General features: G+C 43.9%; 1 protein-coding gene across 1 annotated transcript in view; it reads left to right on the plus strand.

Moving 5' to 3' along the window:
• MDGA1 (MAM domain containing glycosylphosphatidylinositol anchor 1) overlaps window positions 1–26893 on the plus strand; it is a 171990-nt gene that overhangs the window by 79268 nt on the left and 65829 nt on the right. Inside the window, exon 8 of the mRNA XM_015622715.3 lies at window positions 1451–1744. Within this exon, the coding sequence (XP_015478201.1) occupies window positions 1451–1744 (294 nt within the window). The remainder of the gene's footprint in view (window positions 1–1450; window positions 1745–26893) is intronic.

Below are 26893 nucleotides of genomic sequence, written 5' to 3' on the forward strand. Positions count from 1 at the left end.
AATGTTGGTCAGACCAGCTTGCTACACCTTCTGTAGTCCTATATTTTGATTTAAATGGAAATGAAGTACATGGCCCTTGCAGTTATGGAAGTGTCAATCCAAGTGTTGCCACTGTCAGCAGGAAGGACTGAAAAAGGAGCTTTCAGAAAAGATAGTGACCATATTTACTTCAGCTGAACTATTGACTCTAAAGTTTAACACAGATAAATTGTCAATATTATGTGTGGTTTAGCACAAAAATCCCTTCCTGAGTGCATGGTGGAATTCGGGATGTGAACAGCAAACCTCTTCCCACTGACATCTCTGTATACTGTATTCACTGGATTTCTTTTAAGATTTGTTTATCAGCAAAGTTTTGGTTGTCAGTTGATAGCTGGATATTTGAGTGTTGCTGTGCCTCCAACTCTAGCCTCAGCTCAGCAATTCTGCTGGGTGAGCTCTTCCCAACCTCAAAGGGATGCCAGGAGTGATTGTTGCTGGGACCCATCTCTCACTCAGATTAGCCAGAGGTTTATTGGTGTGAGAAATTCACAGTCCATTCACCAATAAAAACGAAATAAAGTTTAAAAGTAAAATATGTAATAAAAGTAAAATAAGCAAAGACACTTAAAAGAGCTGACTCCTTGCTGTGGTTTAGGAACAAACAGGGATCTTGGACCTCTGAGGAGGCTGGAGATGGGATCTATAAGCACTTATCTGTTACCGCTGAAGGTCAGTAGATCATGCGGACACAGGTTGAGGTGTGGTGCAAGAAAGAGCAGAGTTTATTTTTCCTCCCAGGGTTTATAGGCTTCTTACCATGGCCAGGGATTGGATGGTCAGGATAACACTTTCTCACTGCATTAGCCATGAGAGATGCCCATCACAAGAAGTGTAACAGAAAGAATGTACACATATCTATGTTTACAGTTACTGTCCTGGGAAAGTCCTTAGAAAACTATGTTAGCAAGCTCAGAAGCTGAGTTTTCAGGGCAACACTTATCCTTTAAGTCTTGGTTTTGGTCTGACCTGAATAAGGTGTGTAGATATCTCAGCAGACATGACTTCTATTTTTGGCCAAAACACTGCAGTTCCACTTGAGAAATTCACTGACCAGAAATTGAGAAATGGATCAAAGAGGCTTTTGGCTCTTTGTTCCTTGATGCTATCCCTGCAGCTGGATAGCATTTTGTGAACAGAGGGATGGGAGCCTGGAGTCTGCTCCAATACAACTGGCCCTTGCCGTGGATATTGGGACACACTGTTGGAAAGGCAGGAATCCTCCCTGGTACCCTGAAGCTCCAGACCCTGTAGGATAACTTTTACGGACAGTGTGTTTGTAGAGGGGGGTTGCAGTGCATCAAGTGGAAACCTTTGGAGTTAAAGGCTGTTGGATCAGAAGCATCTGAAGAATACTCCTTACTTTATGAAAACTCAGTGTAAAATTATTCCCTTCTTGTCTCTCTTGTAGTGCCACCAACAATCAGTGTCCCTAAGGGTCAGTCCACCATCACTGTACGGGAAGGCTCCAGGGCTGAGCTGCAGTGTGAGGTTCGAGGAAAGCCAAAGCCACCCATCATCTGGTCCCGGGTGGATAAGGAAACACCCATGCCTTCAGGGACAGTGATGATGGAGACATACAATGGGAAGCTGCACCTGGAGAGTGTGAGCCGAGAAATGAGTGGGACCTATAAGTGTCAGACAGCCAGGTACAATGGATTTAACATCAGACCCCGAGAAGCCCTGGTGCAGCTCAACGTACAGTGTGAGTACAACCGTACAATGCTGGAGTGCCTGCCTGAATGTCTATGTACACAAAAACCTGGGGGCTAGGCAGGGTTGACCTTTCTTACTGGGCTGAGCAGACACACATCTCTTTTGCCTGGAGACCTTTGAACAGTTTATGTTTAATTAGTCAGGCCCAGGCTAAGGACAGGGTACCATATGGCAAGCATGTTGCAAGTGGAAGGGAGTGGTGTTGTATGCATTTGTGTACAGTGGTTTCTATTTACATGTCAGGGAATAAGTGCAGCTTTACCATGTGTGTTTGTGTGCATTACATGTGTGTAAAATACCTTCAGGATATGTTACTAAGTTTGTAAAGTCAAGTACTCAAAAGGTAGAAAGTGAATGTTATTTAGACCATTTCCATGCCACAATGCTTTCTTCAACTTAGTTACTCCTGGATATGCCTGAAACATTTTGCCTGAAAGGCAATGATAGATAGACCTAACAGGGAATGGATACTCCCAAATAGTTTTCATGCAACCAGGCTGTGAGTAACAGAAAAGTGATTTTTAGCAGGTGTGTCGAGTGATTTCGGCTACAGGTAGTTCTCCCAGCCCTACTTAAAGGCAGCATCTGTACAAGAGGTGAACAGAGAGGTTGGGATGCTGCATTGGGTGACATCTCCATACTTTCCCTGCAGTGGTTTCTCCCTTCAGAGAAGTGAGTTCCTGCTCAGCTTCCACAGCTGTTGAGGTGTGTTTTGACATGAAGCAGTCTGTGCTCTTACAAGATTTTGAATCAGACTGGGGGAAGGTAGCCAGATAAAATGCCTTGGCTCTCTCAGCAGATCTTGTCCCATTAGTATGGTGCAATTGTTGAACACTGGCAGAGAACTCTGAGCAGTGCAGATCTGACAGGTGGGGGGCAGGCAGGGAACAGGTTAATTTACACCTGGGCATGCTGCCTGTGGACTGTGACTGATGAGCCTCCAGACACAGCACAGCAGTACTCATCAGACATGTTGCCACACTTCTCCCAAGCTCACTCCCCAGGAATAAGAGAAGTGAGACAGGAGCAGACAACCTGGCTGAAACCAACCAAACTGCTCACAGATGTGAGCTGCTGGGAGCACAGCAATAACAGAGGTGTGTGAAATCCTGCAGGCACTTCGAGTATTTGAAGAGCCCCTTTTAAAATTATCTCTATCTATTCAGGATCGTGACAGGCTTAGATTACAGGAAGAGATAGAAAAATGTGTGAAGATTTCCAGGCAGTAAGTATATGTGGAGAAGCTTCCTTGAAGTAGGGTGAAAATGCATCTTGGTTTGAGCTGTTCAGGAAGGCAGCCTGCTTCACTCATAAGGGACTTGGAGGGACCTGGCAGCAAATCTTGGTCACATTTAGAGACGATGACAGATATAATAAAATTTCACTTGGAAGCAAAGAACCATCAGACCTGCTGGTGTCCCCAGTTTGGTGTTGCTGTTTGAAAGCTGTATGGACCTCACTTGGCCCTCATTGCCCCTGCAGAGGGAGCAGCAGTGCTGAGCTTGGGATGAGTTCAGTCTTGCTAGGTGGTCTGGAGGGAGATCACAGACCTGAATCTTGGACTGAAGGGGAAGGGCATGATTCCCCACACAAGAAAGATGGTAGGTCTAGGCCAGAAGCTATCTGGGGCAGTGACTATGACGTGACCCGCAAGAAAGCAGAGATGTGATGAACTTCTGTGTAAAGAGTAGCTGAACATGCTCTTCCTATAGCTCTTTCCATGGCCAAGCAATGTTTTATTGTGATTTTGCCCAAGTAACAGTCATATAGTCCATGTGCCAGCCCACCCAAACAGCTTCCTTCCCTTGTCAATCAGTTCTGTGTACCCTTAGTGGAAGCTGGGTGCATACTGAGTGTTTGTACACCTAAGCTATTTCCTCCTGCCTGGAGAATGTGGAAGGACTTCATAGTGGCACTGCCTGTTCTGTGCCTCAGCAGGCAGCTTTGGTTTCAGTCCTGTCAATTGCTCCTTCCATTGGTATGAAAAAGAAACTGCAAACCAAGAAAGTAGGGCAAGAATTGCTCTTGTCCTTTTTACAGCCTCCTCCCTTTCCCTTCATGCAGAAAACAGACTAAGAAACAGCACAGTCTCTGTTTATCCCTCTCCTCGTTCATGCTGCTGGAAAGATGTGGGTGCGGCAGGGGCTACTATGGTTAATTGAAATACAGCTTTCCAGCGTGGGCAGCTCATCATTTCAGTGGCTTGCTCTGGAATACTCATCTTGTTGGAAATGGGGATTGTGTGGGTCCTGCAACCTCTGTGATGAGCACTTCTGTCACCTCACCCAGCCTGCACATCCCATCAGAGCACCGCTCTGGAGATGCACATCCTCAGGGCCGTGTGTGTGTGTGTGCATGCAGGCCGCCTGTTTGTGTGACCATGGGAGCTCCTCTGGAACTGCCTCACTCCAGGGAGCAGCACATTCTGGATAGTAATGTGGCTGTTACTCTGATTTGCTCCAAAGCTAAAGCTGCAAAATCAATACAGCAGATTTCTGATTAGAAACAAGTCCTGATAGTCAGGACCTGTTTCTGTGTTTCCCTTTTCCCTTGGTTTTCTCCCTTCATCCTCATGCATATAGTGCTGTATTGTAACATACTAGTCCAAAATAGGGTTTTCCAACTGCACTGCAATAGTGGAAAGAGAATAAGAAGACAAAAAGAACAAGTCAGCTGTCAGAAAAAAGTGTTTGGACTTTTTAGTATTTTTTTTTTTTGTATTTAGAAAGCAGAAAAAGTTACTTTTCTTTTTGTATTTATAAAGCAGAAGAAATTGCTTTTTTTTTAGCTTATGAGCTGAAATTGTCTATTGCCAGGTCTCTGACAGGATGGATCATCTCTGGACTTCTTGGTCTGTAGTGTAAAGCTTTGGAAGATTAATAAGTTTATGAAAGTCTGTGCAGCCTTATATCTCCGTGTTTAAGATGAAGAAATGTTGCTTAATGGTTAGAGTGAATCTAACCTAAACTCCTGGGAATCTACCACTTGGATTGGCAATGTCTTGTCATTTTTTACTGTATCTTCAAAACAGGAATAAAACTGACCCATCTCATTGAAGATTTGTGGAGCATAATAAACACTTTGAAGTCTTGAAATTAAAATATTAATGGAGTGGCAGAGTGCTGTTAATAATATCAATGCTATCACTGAAGCTGTTACCAAGGTTTTTTTCAGGACCAGGTACTTGAGAAAATCCCAGCAGAAAAATGAATCCTCTGGAGAGGTGTGTTTAAAATCAGGGTTGGGCCACCCTGTGTAGGGAAACACACACTGGGCTTGAAAATGTGCAGCAGTCTGGGTTTTGGAACACCACAGTGTCATTTGAGCTGATATGTATGAGAAGAGGAAAGAAAGTATGCATGTGTGGATCAGTGAAAAGGATGCTACTCATTTAGCAAGTATATAAAAAAAACTTGAAAGATGTGTATTAGCCATGTAGCCTAAAAGACTGGTCAAAACAGTATTTCCAGGAATTACAAAGGTCAGTAGTGACTTTTAAGCTCTGGCTGTTGCTAGAGGTAGCCCTTGAAGTGACTGCCTTACCATGGTGAATATGACATTTGCTCTGTTAGAGCCTCATAAAACAATATGGTGAAAATTGCAATCTTAGTACATTTTCCTGCTTGAATAATATTATGTCAGCTCTGATGCTTTGCCAGTCCTGAACATCTCATAAACTACTGCACATCTCCGTCCAAGTCTAGCTCAACGCTGCACTCCTAATCTCACCTGATCCTTGATATATCTATTCCCATATTTTCCTCCAGATGGGTTTATCCTCCTTCACAGCACTCACTACTTGCTGTCTCAGGCCCACACTTGACCATCTGAATGGCTTCTCCCTCTTTGGATAACCATCAAAGCCTGGTAGAAGAGCACCTGTGTCCTCTGTTGAGTTGTTAATTACTTCACCAAGTTCTGAAGATAAGAGATAAGCATATTTTTGCTGCTGCCATTTTTGTGTTTGGCAGAATATTTGATGTCTCTGAGTGCCCAATGAAAGAAGAGTAGGAGGAAAGGGGGATAGTTACATAGGGCTGACTTTGTTTTCGATAGTCAAGTCTGAGAGTTGGCCCTGTTTCCCATGTTGGGATCACACAGCAGGTGAAATCTTTGCAGGAAGAAAGATTAAAAAATAAATTAACCTGAGTATCTCCTTCCCTGCAATAACATGGCCTATGAATTTTTCCTCTTCTGGATCTAAAGTACTAGCTCATGATCATATGTGATTGATTTCCAAAGGATTACACTTGCTGCCCTTAGATAAAGTTCTGCCGTATTAGGCAGCAGGTGGGTTATTGTGCTTTATCTTCAAAGCATAGTGAATGTTAGGTATAATCAGGAAAGCAGACTGACATTTGCTTTGGAGGGATGGTTATCAGGACTTCAAGAGCCATTTATAGTCCTAGACACAGGCATTGCTATAGGGCTGGTGACTAACAGGTCTGGCTCTGCCCTGACCTGGAAGATTGCTGGAACACATCCTGCTAGGGCATCTGTTGCCATTGTCACTTTAACTAATGATCAGGTGAGCACAGATAGGTTTTCCTATTCAAGCTCACACACTGGCAAATGTTATTCCTGGCCACACACTGTTGACTCATTCCTCTTTAAAATCCTGCTGAACCCGTTGGCAGTGCTGTACATCAGGCAGGCGATAGTCAGCATCAATTTCCCCTGTTATCTATGTAGCAAACACAAGGGTGGGGAGCAGGGGAGGGGTTGATACTGTAAATAAGTAAGAAACATTGCTGGATCCATGCAGCTGGAACTGGAAATACATTGAACTGTTTCGATCAACTGTTGAAGCCATAGCTCAATGTCAATGCTTCTTGCTGGTGCCCTGCCTCCTCCTGAAATATAAGCTTGGATATTAACTGCTTTCTTAAAAGTGCTCTTGAGACATGTTTTGGGCATGGAGATGTTTTTGCAGAGTATCTAAGACTGAGGTTTTGGCTCCTAAGAGCTCCCTGCAACTCTCCCTGCTATGAAGAGAGTCTATGAGAAATGAGACTGTCAGGGGCCGGAGCTGACCCCTCTGTTTGTGGTTGAGCTGGCTTATCTGTCTTGCTGCTTGGCCATTTGAGCTGCACTATGGAGCCATCTGCTAAGAATTTTGGACCTGGTTTGTTTAATTTCTGAGTGTAGTTATTTGTAGTGACTGTTTTATTTTTCTTCATTGTTTTCATTGGTGAAATTCATCCTGATACCCTCCTCCAAGCTGAGGAGCACAGTTCAGGAGCTAACCTGGGGACAGAAGATGGTTTTTCTGCTTCTGGAGTGGCTAGAGCTTTCCTACTCTTTCATTCATGTTTCAGTATTGCTGTTCTCCATGGTACAGATCTTGCTGTCAAGAGAGGGAAACCTTGGGCTGTCCAGCCAGCTAGAATTCTAGTGTGTTTTGGTTCATTTAACACCTTCAGGGGCTTAAGAATGATGTTCTGAGACAGCTGTGTCTGTATTCAAAGCCAAAGGAAAACTGTGCCTTCTGCAAGTTCAGTGTTTGCAAACTTAGAGACTTTAATTGGTAAAAGAATGAAATTATTCATAGCCATGGGCATGATATTGAACCACCAGTCTTAACAAAGCCTGACCTGATAGTTAGGTTCCACTTTGATGGAAATCCTCCCTGCTTATCCCTAAGTAGGTTGTATAGAGATTTATGTGATTGAGCTGAAAGTATACATGTTACTTCTGCATTTCTCTCAATACACAACACCCCTCTGTTCCCTCTGTTAAGGGAACACACTTTTTTCTTCCAGGGTTGTGTTTGGGATTAATTTAGAGCTTGTGTTTATGCACACAGCCCTGTCCCGGGTGATATGGCATTAGGATTGCTTGCTCTGCTTCCCAATGTCCAGGCTGCTAACAACTAATTAGAGTTGTCAGTCTTAGGACAGGCTGAAGTTTTACTCTTTTGTGGCTGTAAACACAAATGGCCACAGTTCAGAGCAAAGAAACAACCACAGAGACTTACAGTTGGCCTCAGGTTTGTCATAACAATTACCATCTATTGGTCCTGGGGCCTGATACATGGAGTCTGTGACAGCACTTACATTAGTTTAGGATTGGGTCCTCACATCGTGTTGTACTAAAACTTACTGTGCAGGACTCACCTACCCTCTTGACAGCCTCACGGCATTAAGGGGCAGATAGTCTGGCAGGCTAAGGATGCTTAACTAAAGCTTTCTTCTTTTGAAAACAACTTTATGTTTGTACAGCAAAGCCCCAGGATTCCCAATGCTGGGGGGTTTTTTTGTAGCATTAGTTATATGCATCTTTTTTTAAAAAAAAACCCTGTGTTTCACAGGGTAAAGCAGTTATATGAATTTTGGCTAGTCTGAATTTTTGTTGTCAGTGTTTAACAGTTGGGTCTTACCCTGCAGAGCTGTAGTTTCTTCTCTGCTTGCTGTCTTGTGGGGAAGGTTCCCATGTGCTGCCACTCACTCGCATTTCTTGGGAAGTCTCCCTTGTGCCCTGAGAGCTTTTCTGATTTTCCTCTTTGATTGAAATTGGTCTGACAGAGCATGTCTGCATGCTGTGATGGCCAGAAGATAAAAGAGACTTGAGACATAAAGCAAAAGGCCCAGATGGCAGGGGGATTTTGGAGGCTGAGGAGCAGATTTTGCAAAGCTGGTACGTCCAGTCTGTGGCACCACGTGTCAGATGAAAAGTATAGTGAGGCTTCCTTGCTGTGCCCTGGCTAAAAGAAAAAATGAAATGAAATGAGAGAGGAAAACCCCCGTATATGTGCATTGGGAAGGTCAGAGTCTGCACTGAAGCTGGAACCTGGGTCTACTGTGTGAAATTGCAGCCCACCTATGCTGCCATTCAAATTCTGTACAGCTCACTGCTCATCTCTCAGCACCTCTGTGATTGCAATAATAGGCTGAGTAAAAGCTTGTGTGAGAGCTCCTCACTAGAGAGATGAATTTATTTGTTCAGAAGAGAACTGGTTTAAATTTCTTAGTCCATTTCTTGGATATTGTTGGGAGAAACAAATACATGTTCCATAATCTGCCATTATCCTGTTTTTTGGCCAGACTCCGCAGGAAGAACAACTTAATATTATTGAGAGAGACACATTAAAGCTGTACAGTTTTGTCAGGAAGGGAGAGACGAGAGCTATACAGACACAGTGAATGGCAGGTAATCCTGGTCATCTCTCTGCAGATATTTGCTCACCTGTGGCCCTTTCAGGGCTGAACATCAAATCTCATACTGTTCTAAGACATTCCTTCTAAGGTTTTCCTGCCATGGCAGCTATTTTCCCTGTAGGACCTAGGTATATATCAACTTGTTGGGATAATAAACAGCTCCAGAATCCTCTCAAGTACTTTGTGCTGAGCATCCTGTGAAGCTGTGGATGTTTGGGTCTTGCTCATGAATGTGGTTGTCACAGGAGCACACTGCTGCCAAAGGACTGTCAGACACTTTCTCAGTGCTTCCCATCTTGCCATTCTGAGGAAACTGCTTTGCTTTTGAATCCTGTTATTGTCTAGGCTTAGATCACTGCACCAAAGTTCTCCAAAGTGTGATACAGCTGGTGATACCCAGATTGCATCCAGACAGCCTAGCTGGAGGGAGAGGTTGTCCTGGCTCTGCTTCTGTTTGCACAAGGATGTAACATACACTGTGAGTATGTTTTTTGATAAAGATAAAGATAAGCACTTTTGCCATGTGCTTATCTCCAGTCAGTAGGTCAGAGACAAACAGTCTGGGACTGCAGCTGTTGCTTTCTCTTTGGGCCTGTGCAGCACCAGTACAGGTCCAAGAGACATGGGAACTTGGCCAAGACAGAGAAAGCATTGTGGATCCTGGAATGTGGGGTTATGGGATATTCTCTGCTAAGGGTGATAAATAGGACTGGTATCTGAGTTCATGAGGAATCTGCTGGATGAGAGGAAGATCCAAAAAAACAGGTAAAACTTGTGGATTAAGGTAGGAACAATTTAGTGACTGAAATACTCTATTATATTAATAGTAATTATAGTAATGTTAAGGAGGGGGGGAGGGGAATAAAAGGGAGAAAAGCTTAAGAAAAATAAGTGAAACAAAGTACAATCACAGCTCACTGACCAATGCCCAGCCCATCCCCCAGCACCACCTGGTGCCTCTCGGCCACCTCCCCCCAGTTTATATACTGGACATGACATTACATGGTATGGAATGTTCCTTTGGTTTGTTCAGGTCAGCTGTCCTGGCCACGCTCCCTCCCATCTCCTTGTGCACTTGCTCACTGGCAGAGCATGAGACAATGAAAAGTCCTTGAGTTAAAAGCACTGTGCTATAATTTCTATGTCCCCTGCTTCTCTGTTACCACTGTCCACTCAGCTGCAGCCAGGCAAACAGGGAGATAGTATAGCACAGAACAGAAGAACTAAAAAACAAGGCCCTTTCCTTTGCTGAGATGGAAGTGCAGCTTTATTTCTTGGGGTCCCGCAGAGAAAAAGAGCAGGAGGGAAAGAGGAAGGAGTATTGATAAGCGCCTCTTTTTGAAGGCAGGGGGAAGAGGGTGGCTTACTTTCACACAGCCAATAAGGGGAACTGGGGAGAAAGAGATAAGGGAAAGAATTTTACATTCTACATTTTCAGGGGTACATTCTTTTGGGTTATACCATTTTTTTTTAATGCAACAGCACTGCTTACCAGCAACTGAGACATCAGTGCATTATCAACATTATTCTCATCCTAAGTACAGCATTGTACCTGAATCAAAAACAGAGCACTATACCACCTACTATGAAGAAAATTAACTCTGTGCCAGCTGAAACAAGGACACACTAGCTTCAGCAGTCATGGGGCAAAGGAAGTAGAAAATGGAGCAAATTAGAAAACTGCTGTCAGCTCTCATGTTTTGAGCCTGGGGTCACAGGACAGGAAAAGAGGGAATGGCTTGTCCCTATCAAATTCAGCCTCTTGGTGGTGGAGAGAGAGAGAGAGATGTTATGGACCAGAGCTCACTAGGAAAATCAGAAAGTCACCAAGCAAACAAAAATTGTGATTCCTTTTCTCATGTTAACTGTTAGCCTCTGCATAAGGGCCTGAGGCACAGAGAAGTGAAAACAGCTGTCCACACCTGCAGGGTAGCGTAGACCATCAGACCTGACACAGGACCTGTGCCAGGGAAGCAGAGATCTTTTTCCCCCAACCTCTTTTCCAGAGAGAGCTATTGGTGCCATGGCATTGTGCATGTGTTTTTCTACCAGGATTTTGGTCTGTAAACCATGTCAGGCAGCACCTGTGACGGTGCAGGGGCAGAATCCCATGCTACTCTTCACCTGCTTCCTGTGTTCTAGCATTGGAGCAGAGCTATTTTCTCAAGCCTAGGAGGACTGGAGGATTGTGGCAGGCACATGGAAGCAATGCATGGAATAGTGCTGCCACTTTTGAGGAGGGGACTTCTGCAGGGAAGCTACTGAGACATTCCTGGTATGAACAGAAGCCCCAGTAGAAAACTGAACATCCTGGATGTGTTTTGAATTAACTGTGACCATCCTGACTCCAAGCTCTAAAACAGCACTAATTACATTCACTCCTATAGGGAAAAATGCAAATTAAATTTCAGAGGTGCTCAGGCTTCTCTATATCCCTGTGAGTCTCCCTGTTTCCAGTTCTGTGCTGGGACACATTACAGGGAAGGTGAGGGCTCTGTTTTTAGAAAGGTCATGGGAACTTTTTGGATCTTTCTGTGGAGCTGCTCAATGACTTGTTTGGGGCTTTTCCACCTGGGCCAGTTTCTTGCTTAAGAAATTGCTTTTTCTTTAAAGCCAAGAAATAGTGTTTTCTCAGTGAGCAGGAATCATATTTCCAACATGCACTCCTTTCACCCTATTTCACTTCATATCGTTCTTGATTTCCAGTCTTTGCCTCACTATTGCAAACACAAATAAGCACAAGTATGTACACACTCCTTCCTTACCTCCGCTGCTGCTTCTGATTCAAATATAATCAGCCTCCATTACTTGAGGGAAAACAGTTGGTTTTCTTTCATGATCCCAGTAATGAACCTGCAAATCCATCACTGGTCCCAGGAACTGACAGACATGCTTAAATTTCCTATTTGCCTGCCTAGCTGTTGCTTTCTGTTTAATTTTGGAGTCTTTTTTTCTAGGGTCATGCATGGTTACAGGAATTCATGGAAATTTTTGTTATGTTTTACTGGGAGGAAGCTGATTTCTGAGACTGTTCATTTGGAATTGTAAGATTGGAAAAGACCTTCAAGATCACATCTGGATTAATACCACCATGGCCACTAAACCATATCAAAAAGGGCCAGATCAAATAATTTTTGGAACACTTTCAGGGATGGTGACTCCACCACTTCTTTGGATAACCTGTTCCAATCTTGAACACCCTTTAGGTGAAGAAATTTTTCCTAATATCCAAACCAAACCTCCCCTGACACAACTTGAGGCCATTTCATCTTGTCCTATCACTACATGCCTGGAGAAGAGACTGGCCCTCATCTTGCCACAGCCACCTTTCAGATAATTGTAGGGCAATAAGATCTACCTTGAGCCTTCTTTTCTAGAGATTGGACAACCCCAGCTCCCTCAGTCATAAGTCCTTGTAGGACTTATGTCCTAGACCCTTCACCAACTCCATTGCCCTTCTCTGCTCCAGCACCTCAATGTCATTTCCTGTAGTGAAGGGCCCAGAATTGAGCACTGGATTGAAGGTGAGGCCTCACCAGTGCCAAGCACAGGAGAACAATCATTGCCCTGGTCCTGCTGGCCACACTATTAGTGATATAGGCCAGGATGCCATCGGCTTTCTTGGTCCCCTGGGCAGACACTGGCTCATGTTTAGTCACTGTCAGCCAGCACTCCCAGGTCCTTCTCTGCTGGGCAGCTTTCCAGCTGCTCTGCCCCAGCCTGTAGTGCTGCAAGGGGTTGTTGTGACCCAAGAGCAGGACCCAGAACTTCATGTTGTTGATCCTCATAGAACTGGTCTCAGCCCATCAATCCAGCCTGTCCAGATCTTTCTGCAGGGCTTTCCTACACTCCAGAAGATTGATACTCCAACCCAAATTGGTGTGTCTGCAAACTGATTGAGGGTGCCTCTGATCCCCTCATGCAGATCATAGATAAAGATTAAACAGAGCTGTCTTCAACACTGAGCACTGGGTAACACCACTTGTGACTGGGTTTTTTTTATTCCTGGAAATGTAGGCTTTCCAGCCCCTGTATTCCTGGAGCTGTAGGCATTTTGCTTCTCTGAGCCCTACCACTAATTTCAGCTTTGGACAGAGCCTGAGGTCCCCAGTACCATGGGTGGCCCAGATTAAGAAAGATGTGGTGAGATCAGTGTTGGTGCAGTATTGTGCTCTACTTGGCATGCCTTTTCCAGTCCCAGTATCCCTGCAGCTGCAGCTGTAGCCTTCATGGTTCTCTGAACCCTAATCCTACTGCTAAGACCAAAATGTCTGTTTGGGATTGAGGCTGAAATCTCAAGTTCTACAGGAGCCACAGATTAGAAAGAAGTGGAAGGAAAAGTAAGATTCTTGATCTGTTGTGACCTGCCCTCACAGGTGGAAACAAGTGCTGCAAATCTCATGCAAATAAGTCCCAACTCTGGGCCCAATTTGGCCAAGCATTTCACAGGAGGAATTGTTTGGCGTGCCAAAACTAACAGAGGTTCCCAACAGTGGCTGTGATTGAAGTCAAGAGAACAATGAATGACACTGCACTGAATAGGGATTTTCCTTAAAAAGCGCTGATTGCAGAGAGATACTCCACTGTCCTAATCACAAGATAGAATACAGTAGCTAATAATTTAATGCAATATAGATGAGCTTAATAGCACTAAGTCTGCTGGGATTTTCTGAGCAGTTCATAGTTTATGCATAGTACAGGCCCTTCAGCCAGCAATCTGGTATGCTGTAAAACATAAAAATGAGGCTTGAGGGAAAATGAGCAACCCTCCATCTAAGGTGGGTTGCTGGAGAGATTATGGTGGATCTAAAGGGATAAGAAAATGGTGGTAGGTGGCTTGATCAGAGGGAAGTAGAGCAACTCAAAATAGAGTTTTGTGATTTGGAAATCCTTCTCTTCCCCTTTGGCTGCTTGTAATGAGGCTTGGTAAAAGTCCAAACTTATGCATGGAAGTGGGTAAGTTTTCATACTGATTCACTTTCTAGGAACCAACTTACATGTATAAATGAAAAAAATGCAAATGAAACTACCTATAGATGTTAAAGAGAGGAGGAAAGAGTTGGTGTTCTGGTTTAGGGCAAAATTGGGAGGAAACTTCCAAAGGGCTCCCTCTAGAAAGCAGATTCAAGTAGCCCCTCTCCCTATCAGTTCAGGAAAAGATGTCCTTGGAGAAAAGTGGAAAAAACCTGTTTATTTAACAAGCAAAGTATTCACAAGCATGAAAAATTAATAATATTAAACAATAAAACCTCTCACTAGTCATTGCCATTGAAGAGATGGCAAATTCAGAAAGTCCTTTTTGTGGGATGTAGCTTGGTTTGCTTGGTTTTTTATCAGTCCTTCTTGTGCTGGAAAATGCAGCATCCTGGGTCCCAGTGGTCCACAGGTGTGAGCTCCCGGTGTTTTTCTGGGTTTTCAGTCCAGAGCAGGGCTGATCAGTTGCAAGAAAAAGAAAAGCCACAGTCCAGGGAACTTTTTTTTCCTCAGCTAGCTAAAAACTAACTAGAAGCAACAGAGAGGTCTCCCCCACATTCTGTGCTGCAGACAACACAGTCTGGAGGAGCATGCAGAGTGCTGTTTCTGAAAACAAACTGTGCACTTCTCCCCCCCACTTTGTTCTCAGAACTAGTCTTAAAGGTGCAGAACTTAATATGTAACATAAAGCAGACAACTGGGGATACAAGCTTCATAAAGTCACCCTAAGACAGTTGCGTTTTGTGTTGGGATTTTTTTGTTTTTTTTAAAAAAAAACCCTTTGGAGAAGCTTATGTGCTCCAATCTGCTTATCAAAATGCTGTGACTTCAGATTCCCAATCACTATGAGGAAGCAAGATCTCTTTGAACCTCTTTATAACCATTTTCTGCTGTTTGTCTGGACAGGAGACTTATTTATATGTCAAGTGTAGTCCTTTTCACTGGTGGAAGTGATGAACAAGGAGAGTTTACCTTTGTGCATCTAAACCTGGATTATTTGTACATTTTCAGTGCAGCATCTCATCACACCCTGAAGTGACAAAGAATTTGCTGTGTTGCTCAGTAAGTTGTTCCAGTATTTTTTTACTCTCATGGTTCAGTTGTTGTCACTTAATCTAAGCCTGCCTCATTTCAGTTTCTAACTACAAGCTCTTTTTATGCCTTTGTCTTCTCACATAAATGAGCTATTTGTTATCAGCAGTCTCTTTCTCCTGTAGTCTCAGACCAGAGCAAGTAACCTCTTAGCCTTTTCAATATGCAATCCAGAAAGTCTCTTTAACCATTCACTGCAAGGAATGTTTTCCAGCCCTATATTTTTTTTTATAGCAGTCTTCTCATTTTTTCTCAACATCATTTCATCAGCATGGCTACACGTATTAAACCGGCATTCAGAAATGATCTCACCAGTGCAGATGTGATGCCCATCTCACAATATGTTTAGCAAGCTTTGGCTTAAACATCCAAGGATTTGGATATCTTTGGACTACAGAATTAAGCTGAAAGCTGATGTTAATGGGTTACATTAACTCAGGCTCCTCTTGGAGTCATTATCTCTTTCCTTGCAAGAGTGACACATTCTTTCCTCAACAGTTTTCTTTCAAGAACCTTTGCGTTATGACTTTTAAAGGTCCCTATCACCCCAAATTTTCTATGTTTCTGTGAATATTCAGGACAAATTGAATGAAGTTACCGAAAGACTATTCCATCAGGCAAGCTGAATTTTCCCGTAAGAGGTACTTCTTTAGTATGTTATTTACTTCTGTGTATTTTGTATCTACTAGAAATGTTGGTTCGGACACAGGTGCTTAGGGATGGTGGTTGTCAGATATCACTCCCTTTGTGTGGGAGGGAAGGAAGCAAAGCCCAGGCCACATGCCACAGATGTGCCAAAGTGTTGACCCAGTCACACCAGCTGCAAGCAGGTATAAGGTCTTTCAGACACTGAATGACAATGAACAGGTGGTTATGTGTGATGTTGGCTACACAGCCTGAACAGGGCACTTTATAATTTATATACTTTAGTTTTGCCAACCTGCTCTCTGGGTCTCTGAGCCAGATGTGATGGAGATGTGAAATAGCATAGTTTAAGAGGTGCATGTGGGTTGTTTCTAGAGTTGTCTTCCTAGAATAGGTGTTCCCTCTGAATAGAGAGATCCCAATGGTGTGCACAGCCATTTAAAATTTCTTTTGGAACTCTCTCAGTTAATGTGTTTTTAATCTGCTTAATGTGGGCTGCATTTGAGTAGTATGACATATTCAATTAGTCTGTCATGTGGAAGCAAGCCAAATTCTTTCCAAAGCCTGAGGATGTTATGACAAGATAGTTTTCTTGTTGCTTTCTCAAACACTACCCAATTTGTCTGCTGAGGACCCATAAAACTATATTAATCATCATTCATTTTTAACTTGTAATGTTGCACCCCACATTCATCTACCATGAGTTTTTTTATGGAATCAGTGAGGAATAAAAAGGTTTATTGATGTTTGTTATGAGGTTTCATCTGCTTGGTTGATCCAATTGATTTGTGTTTGTAGCTCCATAGGCAGTAAATGCATGGACAGAACATGCATGAACAATTTTATATCCTCTAGTGTGCACAAGGTGCTATCACAAACTTCCCCTCAAAGGCCTGGCTGGATGTAGTTTTCCCACATCTTTTACTACTTTATGTGTTATTTTTAAGATTCTTCTGATCTGTTTTTAGTCTGCCATATTTGCACTGATGAATTCAGATCAGAGTATGTAGACCTAGCTAGAGTCTTAGAGACATAGCCTGTCTTTCTGTCTTCTCTGGTTTATATCACAAATATTTCAAGATTTAAGTCCATGCAAGTTTTTTTCAAAACTGTTGGCAGAATTATATTTACTTCCTGCCCACTACAGTGGGATGTCTCAGCAAATGTTGCTGAAACTGGTTTAAAATGTCCTTTTTACCTGGGATAATATTATTATACCTGGGAGGCATTATTATTTATTTTGGAGATGGTGGAAGGAGCAGGATGCTGTGTCACAGTATGTGCTGGTGCAGCCCCTCAGAATGATGATTGCTGATGGATTGACTTAGGCCAGGATCCACTTTCAGATCTTGATGCAGTGGGTCAGAATGAGTAAGGTAACAGCCTTAATTTTTGTGTCCCAGGAGAGTTGAGAACAAGGTTAATGAAAACTTACAGAATCAGCTTCAGATGTTTATGTGTTGGGCCAAAATTGGGAGAAGAAATAGAGTGTGTCCTTCCTACTTGTCCTTCATATCACCTTGGCTGCAGCTGAAGCTCTCCTCAGCAAACGCAAAGTGTCTGTATAAGATAGGCAAGTGACCACATTCCAGGGATGCTGCAAGAGTTCATTCTGTACTGGCCCAGTATGAGGTCAGTCACGGAGAATTGAATGTCAGATCAGATTTATTCAGTGAGTGGGACTGTTAATAAACTTCCCTCTCCTGGTCCAAGTCCAGAGGAGAGTGGACAGAGCTGATAGCTACATGGGGAGGTTGAGGAGCAAGCTGCTGTCCTTAAATGGTTGCCAGTTCTCTCACTGGCCTCCTTTCTGTGCCCTCTGCTGCAAAAGACCCTGAGCCCTAAAAAGTGATTTCTGAGAGCCCACAGCACCTGTGACTGACAGAAGTGAAAGTGGTCTCTCTCATGCAGGAAAAGATGGGGGTACAGGGCTACACCTGCTTCAGCAGCAGGGCTGGTATGCCTTGGGAAACACAGGGCCAGCGTCAAGAGAAGACAGGAGGTTTCCAATGGAGGAGTAAGTCCTCTATAGCTTGAGTCCATATAGTTCTCTGAGGTGGGTGATATCACCCATTCCTGAAGAAATGGGACTGCCAGATCCTTTGCTGTGTCCAAAGGCAGGCAGCATCTTTTAGAACAAAGTGCAGAGACATGATTCTCTGTAACCAACAATCTGTTGAAGACACATTCATGAAAAGCTATGACAGTACTAATAAGACAGATAAAGTATTTTCATAATTCATTAATAGAGGAGGAGTTGGGCAAAGGTCCTTAGGAATGTCACACATTTTAAATGTAGGTAATCTTGTGAAGGATGGAGGGGAAAAACAGAATGTACAGATGGCAGAGATGGTGGCTGTTTGGCAGCTGGCTTTTTGAAGCCAGTCACTGTTCTGAAAGATCTCAGCCATTTCATCTGAAGACCTCCTGAACCCATCTTCATTTTTCCATCCTTTGCTCATGATTGATTTGATCTACCTTGCTTCATCTGAAAATGATGATGACAATGATGAAGCGGCAACCATCCAGAGAATGACAGTAAAAATGCTTACAGTAAAAAATGTTCTTGCCTCTCCTTTTTCTATGCTATATATACTGATCCTGTGTTTTTAAATTGCATGCATTTCTTGAGTTCCTGTATGCACCACCCCCCCCTTGTTACATTAATTCTTATGGGAAAAATTGCTTTGATATCTGTTGACCTCAGCTATTTCATCTATTAGACTGAACATTTGCCATAAATCTTTTAGTTAGAGCATCCTTTCAGCCTCTTTCTAAACAGTTACGTTTTCATTGTCGTCATCTTCCACAGATGAATCAAGACCAATCAAGGGTGAAGGATGGAAAAATGGGGTAATGATGGCAGTTAGTAGAGCAGGATATTAAACAACTGGCAGCAGAACTCAGAGGTAGTAGACAGAAAAGTGATGGACAACTGAGCATTGCTCTATGCAGAATTCCTCATCTTTGGTCCAAATTCCCTGCTAAGTCAGAAGGAGAAGCTGAGGAACAGCCTGATTTGTGTGGGGAAACTTGTCCTCTTTTCACTCTGTGGATAAATGGTGAGCCACTATATTAACTCCTCCTGGTCTAGCTTTGCCCCATGCATACTTTTTGTCTACTACTGTTGCAGTCAGCAACCTCAGGATCTCATCCAGGGAAGCAGCAGGATTCTGGGGACCAGCATCAAACACCAACGAGACAGGCTCCTGGTTCATGAAACCATTTATTCAGCATTGGAACAAACTCAGGTCCAGAACAGAGAGCCCTGAACAGAGGCACAGCAGGAGTTTTTGAGGGACAGAACTCTTAAGGGTTTACACCTTTGAGGGTGGGGTTCAGGGTCAGGGACCACTAGAAGCACACCAAGGGAGAAACCCCCAGGGACTCAAACCCAATCAGAACACCCGGGCCGCCCTTCTCAAGGGGTTTGGGGTGGGACAATGTAACTCTGTCTCCCTGAGGCCGCTGCCACATACTACTGTGAACAAAGATTTCAAAGTAAACATATTAAGGAGTTCTGGTTAGTATTTGATTATATAAATTGCTTTGGGTAGCCTTCCTTCCTCTACCCAGACTCCTTCTGACTTCGATCTTTCCCCTTTCCAGGTCTGATCCCACCACATCAACATTACAGCAGGTCTGATTTTTTAATCAATATTTCTGTCTCCATTTTCAAAGAGAGATGTCCGCTAGGGAGGGCAGGAGCCTCCCTTGGAATGAAAAAATGTAGACCCCCCTCCTTTTGAATTATTATAATTTTGAAATCAAGGGCTCTCAGAGAGAGATCTGGGGATAGGAATAATAGTTCTTTACTAGTATGTATAATGAGGCACACAAACAACAATAACTACAGCATTAACAACAAAGCATAGCCAGGGACCCCGTGACAGCCTTCTCAGCTGAGATGGGAAGGGGTGGAGGAGAGGTTTTGCTTCACAAACCCCCTGGGGCAGTGAGTCCCGGTGCTCCTGCAGGGCTCTGAGGAACACTCAGCTGGAACCACAGGAATGAGCTGAGATCCCGGCCCGATGGATGAAGTGAATCAGCAGCTCCATGGCAGTGGCTGGCACTGCCACATGTCCTGCCAGGACAGGGGGTGCGAGGCCCACCAAGGAAGAGGGGAGAAGGAGAAGAAGCAGCAGCAGCTCCATCTGGGTGATGGCAAATTCCCTTCTCAGCAACAGCTCTCAGCCAAGAGTCCTTCTCTGAAGATGAAGAAGCCAGCAAAACTGTCCCCACCCTCCCCTTCTTCCTGCCCCCCTTCCCCCCTGGGCCCAGCCAAACTCTTCGTTTCTTCTCAAGTACCCACCAAGTACCTGCAGCCAGGTTTTCCCCACAACTAATGGGTAAAAATTCCACAGGTGAGCCAGAACTAAAGGGACACCTAACCTCCAACAGTTTCTTATTCTGTGCTGCCTCTCACTTTGCCTACTTGTTTGGAAAGCAGCTGTGGAGCAATTGTCTTGGGGCCCAATTTAATTTCAAACTGAAAACAGAAGGTGAGGTAATGCTGTGGTCCAGCTGCAAGCAGAAGCCATAGCAGTGCGGAAAAACAGATAGTGTTTCTGCTACCAATCCAAAGTGTCTCTTGAGAAAGCTGCTCAGGTGGGCACAGTCAGTCCACACTGGCGACAGGTCAGCAAAGAAAGATAGGAAGGGTCTTCTGTATAGTATTCCAATGAGGTTTATTCCAAAGTCCCACCAAAATGTTGCAGTGACGACCAAGATTTCCTGCAGTGTCTCAGGTTAAGTATGGGGTCAGGAGCCAATAGTCTAGGGGCACAGGGATGGCAAAGGGGCAAGGCAAAGGGCAGTGACCTATAGGAAATTAGATAAATTTACCTAGTGTTGCATAGCACCATGGAGAAGCCTTTTTGTCTCATCACAAGCAGTCAGATTCCTTGAAGCCTGTGGCAGATACTTTCAGGGCATCTGCCCAGAAATTCCCTTATTAGGCTTAACAGCTTCCTCAAGAAGCCTCTGATCCCCTGTAGCCTTGACAATAACTGCATTTCTAAAGCAGGGTCTCTTCTCCATTTTGACAGGATTGGAGTCCTCAGAGGTACTTTTCTCCTGCAGCCTCCCTGCTTTTAAATTTCAGTTCTTTTATTAAAGGGGTGTAAACATATGGACGTAATTGAATTGTTATGGGAGCCGGCAGTGGAACAGGAGCTATTGGATTGATGCTTGGAATCAGCAGTCACCTCTGCCCAGTAACTCCTGTGTGGGCGTGAGAGCCTCCAGGAGAGCAGGGGGAATTCAGACAATTCCCTGTAGGAGGCAGCTGCATACTCTGGACATGAGCCTTGGTGATGGCATTAATTGGACATTTCCCGGAGTCCAAAGATTTCTCACTGTGTTCACTATGGGGAATGTGCAGGCTGGCGTCTGTTTTCCTGCCCAGGTGAGGTCTGTTGTGGCATGCAGCAATTGGATTACAGGAGGTGTCTCCTGTCCAAAAGCTGCACAGGTTTCAGATGTGTTAGCTTACTGATCCACTCATCAAACAAGGAGCACTGGGACTTCATGAGATGTTCATATGGAAGGGGGTATTGGCCACTTCAGTGCATTTGCTTTGTTCTGCATTCATCCCACCCAGCAGAGCTGTGAGGCCTGGCAGTCACCTTAAGCTCCCTGTGCAGGTACAAGACAGAGGCCAGCTAGGAATTCCTGCCATCTCAATCATCCTCTGGAGATGTCCCTCTCACTCAGCAGTCTTGGAGGGAGATAGCATTCCTAAAATGAGTGTTTCAATGAAGAAGAATGTGATAAATGTGGTTTTTAAAGTCCTGCATCAGCTAGCACCAGGTTTGCTGTCAAACCTGGGGAGAGGAGGTTATCAGTCCTTTCCCAGTTGTTCCAAATCTTTTTCAGAAACATGGAGGACCTATCCTAGGATGATGAACTTCATAGATTAGCTGTCTTCCCTCTATTTTCCCTTCTTTACACCCTGGGGATAGTACAGAGTTGATTACCAGGATATGAAAACACCTCTGGGGAGGACTTGCAGTAGGCTTAAATTGCAGCAAGGGAGTTAAGTTAGATGGTAAAAAAAAAATTAGTCATAAACTATGAAGTAAGAGGAAGGATGTGGATTCTTTGCTTTGGAAGAACCTCATTTATTCTTTTTTGTGGGGTTGATTTTGGGTTTTGTTTCTTTTCCTTAGTTTGCACTGGCAATGAGTTGCTTTATTCCCAGAACTGCCCAGTTGAGTAGCTCACCTATGAATTATTGAATAGTATGATGACTGTTTCTCTGCCAAAAGTTAATGCATATAGGATGCTTTTGGGGAAAGAATATAATTGGTTGACTGTTAATGAATGTTTGCATCTAAACTATTTATATGCTGTTGGGAGTGGTGTGTCACTGCCAGCCCAATTTGTTAAACAGGCATGTAGTAACAGCTGCATGTGTATAAGGTGACACCTTGTTATCTCGTACAACACAGGCAGAACCTGAGCAACACGTTGGTGGTCTGACACTGCTACATATGGGAGGGCTCCCCTCTTGTGGGTATATGGGTGGGCAGGAGAATGAAGGGTGGGCAGATCCACCCTGGCCATCATGCTTCTTCACGATGTCATAATTAACAAACTTGGTTGTGAGCTAGAGAAAACACTTAGTCTGTGGAAAAAACCCCACAAATATGGAGTTATGCCATTGGTCTGGCAGTACTTGAAGTTATTAGTTCTGAAATGCCCACTCTCACCCTCTATATTTCTCCTGTAAACAACTTTGCTGGTTCAGTGGTATGTGGATGAGGAAGGCTCAGCAGCATGCATTTCACATATAAATGCGTATGTGTTTTCTGTACATGGACTATCTTTTTCTACTTATCTTTTTCAGTTTGGGGAGTATATTGTTTTAAAATGAGGCACTAGAAGGTAAGTGAGGCATGGGAGTGAGGTGGCTTTACACTACAGAAGAATACTTGTCTTTGTAGTGTCTTGTTAGTGTGAATTAATTGGGCAGTGAGTCTGAGTGAAGCTCCAGCATGTCTGGGACAGATCTTGTTTTGAAGAAGAATATCTGTGAGGCTATAGGTCTGGAAATTCCCACCCAGAATGGACTTTCTTCAAAGCACTATGTAAAGCGAGCAAGGGGTCTCATGTATTAATCAGCACAGTTCATCATGCAGAAGAGGAAATCCTTTAGTAAATCCCTCTATATTAATAGGTGAAAACTGGTTGAGCTAACGGCTTGGAAAGTTCAGGGAAGAGGAAAGCAGAAAAGACAGAAGTGAATACATTTAATTTGCTCTTCTTTTAAAAGCAGTCAACTAGCACAGAACTAAGCATTCTCTGAGCCCTGCCTCTCCAGACCCTGCACTCAGTTGTCTAGCAGAAAATGTACTCAAATTTGTTTTCTTTGAAATAACAATATTTGAAACTTGGCTTTCAAGCACTATGCAAAAATCCCGTGTTTTATATTTTCATACATGGAGAGACTGAAGTGGCAAAGGCAAAAGTCATGTAGGATAAAATAATGAGATTTAGCTGAAACAGGTTGAGCAAGTCTTCCTGGATCTCCCTTCTTCTAACTACTCAATTGTATATTAAACAATCATATGAGTCTGGGCTTGTAAATAGGGGTTGGATATTTGTCTCCACATGGAAAACCGTTGGTGCCTAATGTGTGTTCCTAAGATGTGTGGTGTAGGTGCATTTGCAAGGAACAGAATTGTTCAGCTGTGATTTCACAGCCTTGTGACAAAAAAAATAGAGCTTCCCTCTTATTCGGGTAGAGAGTTCTGGTCTCTCCTGGAGCTGAAACCATGGAGTTTTCTACCTGCTGTGAGAAAAGGGCTGCAGTATTTTTGCTGTCTGTGATATCTTTATTATCCCAGATTATGGGACTGGGGGTTGGAAAAGGGAGGCATCCTTTGCTGAGGTTGCTTTGGTTGTCTGGAGAAGATTAGGGAATACTGTATCCACCATAACTGCAAAAGGATATCTATAAGAAATTAAATGGATGCTGAATAGACTTATACAGGTCCCATAAGGTCCAAATAGCTGCCTGTACTGATTTGCTTTCTACAGAAAGAAATTACTTCCTGTTGTCATTAGCTTCTTCAGATAAAGAGACACAGCTAAGAATTGTAACTGATCACTATGTGCAGTCTTTCATGCCAGGTTATCTGTGTGTTGTTTGTAGTGTTAATCCTACGAATGAGTGGTCAGTTGGGTCTCACCAAGGGACATGGTGAAGATCAAAGTCAGGAGTCTCACTGGTGCTGTGATGCATGGCTAAGTTTTGAGGTACTCAGTCAGTAGGGTAGGATGAGAGACGCTGAAATTAAGTAGCTTTCTAATCTAGCACAGCTTGGTATTTTCATCACTTGTGTTACGTACAGCACTGTCTAGATTTAAATAAAAAATTAAAGACTGGTTCTGGAGGATAGAGGTGAGGAAGACAGGGCTAGGAGTGGAAGGACCTGGATATGGGTCCCAATATGAAAGGTATCCTGATTCAAGACACCAGATAGTGAAGGCGAGGATACAGGACTCCTGTGCTGCTTTTGTCTGATCTGTGTGTGTGATCTTGATTAGGGCATCTTTCTCTTCATTCCTCTCCTTTTTCCAATGCCATTGCTGTGCTTTGGTGCTCTTTGCAGCAGAGGAAGTATGGGAAGTAAATTCCTGTAGCAAAATAAGGATGTAGCAGCCCATGGCAGCTGCACACACTAGCTGTACAATACTGGCAGTTCACAACCTGTGGAGATGTCTGTTGTCAGCTGTACATGGCTACAAGGGGGACAAGGCTGCTTTTGAGTCAGAAAGCAGATTATGAGAGAGTTCCCTTTGATGACCTTTCCAAAACAAGCCAGCATTTGAGATTTGATCAGGTTATGCTATTCATTACCAAACTGCAGTGAGGAAGAAGAGTTTGTATGTGTCTTGCATAGAGTGTTGTCCTGTGATGTCTAGGATATCCAACCTTCTCAATTATTGCCTGAACGATTTGAGTGAGGTCCATTCACACTGTTCACTCAATGCTCCCTTGTTCTGCAGATGGTGGTTTATCTTTAAGCTTGTCACTGATTTCTGTGCATGAGTCCACTCAAATAAGAACCTTTCCTTGCTCTTCATCCCAACTGGGTTGAGCAGCCTCATGACAACATTGCCAGTTTCTAATTTAGGGGAATTTTTTTTCCCCTCTATTTACCCACAAGTAAAAAGTTTCAAAGTGAATCTCTGCTATCCTGGGATCCTCTGACTTCATCTCTGCCTTCTGGAAGCATCTGAATTTGATGGGAACCTGCAGCAATCTGACAGCACTGCAAGGGCAAGTATCCCTTGCTGAGCTATGGCCAAGCAGGACAGCACAGTGACAGTGAAAGGAGAGACTGTGGTCTCTCCGTTGAGCTCTTTGGTTCTTGAAAGGAAGAGCCCTGGTTTAGTTTTACCCTTTCTCAAGGCTAGAACTAAAACAGACTTAAACCAAGCAGACCATAACTCTTAACTTTGAGAAAGCAGTGCACTTCTCACTCATCTAGCAGGATAAGCATTTCTGTTCTGGTTATTTCCAGTAAAACTAAGAAAATAAGAGGTTATCTGGACACAGAGCAACACTCCTTGATGCTTGACATTTCACTGTTGTACTTTCCTCAGTGCTGCCCTTCATCACAGTGAGCAACATTAGCTTAGCAGCCCTTTGGTGCAGAGCATCTGCTCTGGCTCACAGCAAGGAGCTGACTGCAGCCCAGCTTTGCTTTAGGGTGCCTGGCACAGTGGAGTAGGTTGCCTGTGTTTGGCTGATTGGAATTGCTCCTGACTAGCTAATTTTGCTGCAAAGGCAGACTCCCCTGCCTTGTGTTTCTCAGCAGCCACATCTTAACAAGGTTGGTGGAGGACCCTGGCTTCAATATCGCCTCTTTACCCCTTTCATCACTGCTCTTACCAGTGAGCTCTTCTAGAGTTAAGCTGTGTGCTGAGAGAGAACAGTAATTGTATTTATTGTGTTACTTGCCAGGGGACCCTGAAGCTCTCTATGCTCCCAGAGGTTTTTTTACCTTCTGGAAGCATAGCAACTTGCTGCCTGCAACATGGAAGCTGCTTAAAAGAGCACTTCTGATACAGGTGCTGGATTTCAAGGGAGATAGAGAAAGGTGTTTGAGGAGCCTCTGGATGAGGACTTGCCTTTGGAACTGAGCTAAAAACTTTAAGAGCATCTTAACAGCTTAGTAAGTCAGAATAGTCAAATACAACTTCCTTATAGCCCACAGAGATGCTGCTCCTCTGTGAGTGTAAGAGGCACCTTGAAAATCATTATCCTTGCTGCAGTTCCCTAAAGGTGTCTGTGCAGGGCTCATACCACAGGTCTCTCCTCCAAGATAGCCCCCATCTCAGGTGTACTGGAGCTGTTCAGTTCCTAGTTCCGGGGAGTAGGAGCACCAGCACATTTAAACAAGTTTCTTTTTGCCTTTAAAGCAGGGAAAAAGAAACAGAAAAGGCTGTGTTGTTAGCAGTGAGATTTTATGGACTGAGTCCCTGCTTTTGTGGTGAGTCTGCCTTTTCTGTATAACCTCCCTGAACAAGTGTGAACTCCCCAGTAGGCATTGGAGGCCAGAGCTGATGTCTGGCTCTGTAATTGCTGTTGACCTTCCTTTGTTTCCATATCCATTGGGAATCTTGGGGAATAACTGACCCATGGTGTAGTTCTCTTTACTTTGCAGTGATGGGATAACCTGCTTCAGCTCTCTCTCCAGAAAACCCAGGAGCTCCAGGACTACACGCAGAGTTAATGCTCGTTGAGTGTTTCCTAGTGCAAGAAACAAGGGGAAAAAATTTAATCTATTTTTAATTGATAGATACTTTCAGACATTCTCTTTGCAAGATGATAATATAATCCCAGAACCTGTCCCAGTGCAAATCAAGTAAATTCCATTTTCCAGCTGAAGATCTTCTGCATCCTTGGCTGCCCTGCTGTTCCAGTGACCTATGGAAGCCTCTGGAGCATCCAAGCCCCATTCCATTGTGACCCCTTACCAGCCCCAGACACTCCCGCAAGTGAAGCCCAAGATAGCACTTTCCTTGCAGCACGTGTCCTTGCAGGTTGCACTTTGTCCAGTTTCAGACCTTTTCCTATGTCCCAACCCCATACCAGGCACAACTAGATGCAGTGAAGGAAGCTGCTTTCCCACTCTTCTCTCTCTTCCTCAGGAGACAGACTGCTCTAAGTATATCTGAAGTGGCTGTGCCATTTTTTCAAGCCTCCTCTCCTCTCTCCTCTCCTCTCCTCTCCTCTCCTCTCCTCTCCTCTCCTC

The sequence above is a fragment of the Parus major genome, chromosome 3, assembly GCF_001522545.3.
Source record: "Parus major isolate Abel chromosome 3, Parus_major1.1, whole genome shotgun sequence".
NCBI classification, from domain to species: domain Eukaryota; kingdom Metazoa; phylum Chordata; class Aves; order Passeriformes; family Paridae; genus Parus; species Parus major.